Raw genomic sequence first — 1,188 nt, 5'->3', positions numbered from 1 at the left:
TTCAAATCTTAGCATGCTTTATTATAGTGTTGGCTATTATAATGCCATTTTCTAACGCACAACTTATTATTCCTACGAAAAACGGTTTAGTTAGTGGAAAAACGATTATAACGAACGATCGAACTCAATTCGCCTATTTTGGTATTCCGTACGCTCAACCACCTATTAATGAATTACGATTTAAACCGCCTGTACCAGTCAAATCTTGGAATGGCGTCTTAAATGCTACACAATATCAATATACATGTCCTCAGAGACTTCCGTTAGACTTTTATACTGAACCGAACTCACTAGCCAGTAAAACTAGCGAAGACTGTTTATACCTAAACATATTCACTTCTAATCCTTCTAGAGCTGGGAATATGTCTGTATTGTTTTACATCCATGGTGGTGGATACCGTGGTGGTTCAGGAGCACGATGGGGTGGTCAAATCTTAGCTGCTCATGAAGATATCGTCGTAGTTACTATTAACTATCGAATAGGTATTCTAGGTTTTATGACATCCGGCGAAGAAGACATTGCTAAAAGAGCTATACTAGCTAATAATGGTTTAAAAGATCAAAGTCTTGCACTGCAATGGGTAAAAGATAATATTGAAAATTTTGGAGGTAATCCAGATTTTATTACGTTAGCTGGAAATTCAGCAGGCGGTTCATCTGCTATATACCGTTATGTTCTCTATCGCGACCCTAGGTCAATCATGCAATGCTCGGTTAGACATAGCAAAGTAGCCTGATGCGTGGAGTCCACTTCTTTATTGTGGGTTGCCTTTCCCACAAGTGATATATACTGTATATTACATACGTATTAGTAAATTACTAGTGAACGTATCAATACAGTTACGATATTAGTATCATACGGTTATCTTATCAGTTAGGCAGCTATGCAATTTATCTGCCCTAATTCCTAGACATTACCAGTCTATCATACATAACATATACCACGTAGTTATGCCTTCTAGTAAAGGATTATTTAGAGGTGTAATATCTCAAAGTGGTTCTTACGGAGCAATACCATCGTACATCAAATCACGTACATTATTTCCAATAACTCTTGCTAACGCGAAGAAGTCTTTTCAACGATTTAGTTCGGCAGCTAACTGTACAAGAAATACAACATCACTAATCGTCAAATGTCTACAAGCATTAACTGTACAGCAGTTAATAAGTCTCCAAAATATTCAACGA

At 37.0% G+C, this 1,188-nt stretch overlaps 1 protein-coding gene across 1 annotated transcript; it reads left to right on the top strand.

Annotated features, from left to right (window-relative positions):
• Positions 1-41: 41 nt before the first annotated feature.
• Positions 42-1,002, top strand: TRIADDRAFT_34708 (uncharacterized protein; the record flags this gene model as incomplete). Its single annotated transcript, XM_002118732.1, has 2 exons — positions 42-669; positions 950-1,002. Coding segments are annotated over 2 exons (681 nt in total), but the record flags the coding sequence as incomplete, so codon positions are not given.
• Positions 1,003-1,188: the final 186 nt, after the last annotated feature.

The sequence above is a fragment of the Trichoplax adhaerens genome, genomic scaffold (assembly GCF_000150275.1).
Source record: "Trichoplax adhaerens TRIADscaffold_798 genomic scaffold, whole genome shotgun sequence".
Classification (NCBI taxonomy): Eukaryota; Metazoa; Placozoa; class Uniplacotomia; order Trichoplacea; family Trichoplacidae; genus Trichoplax; species Trichoplax adhaerens.
Note: the sequence above shows the minus strand (reverse complement) of the source record. Positions and strands in the feature narration are given on the sequence as shown.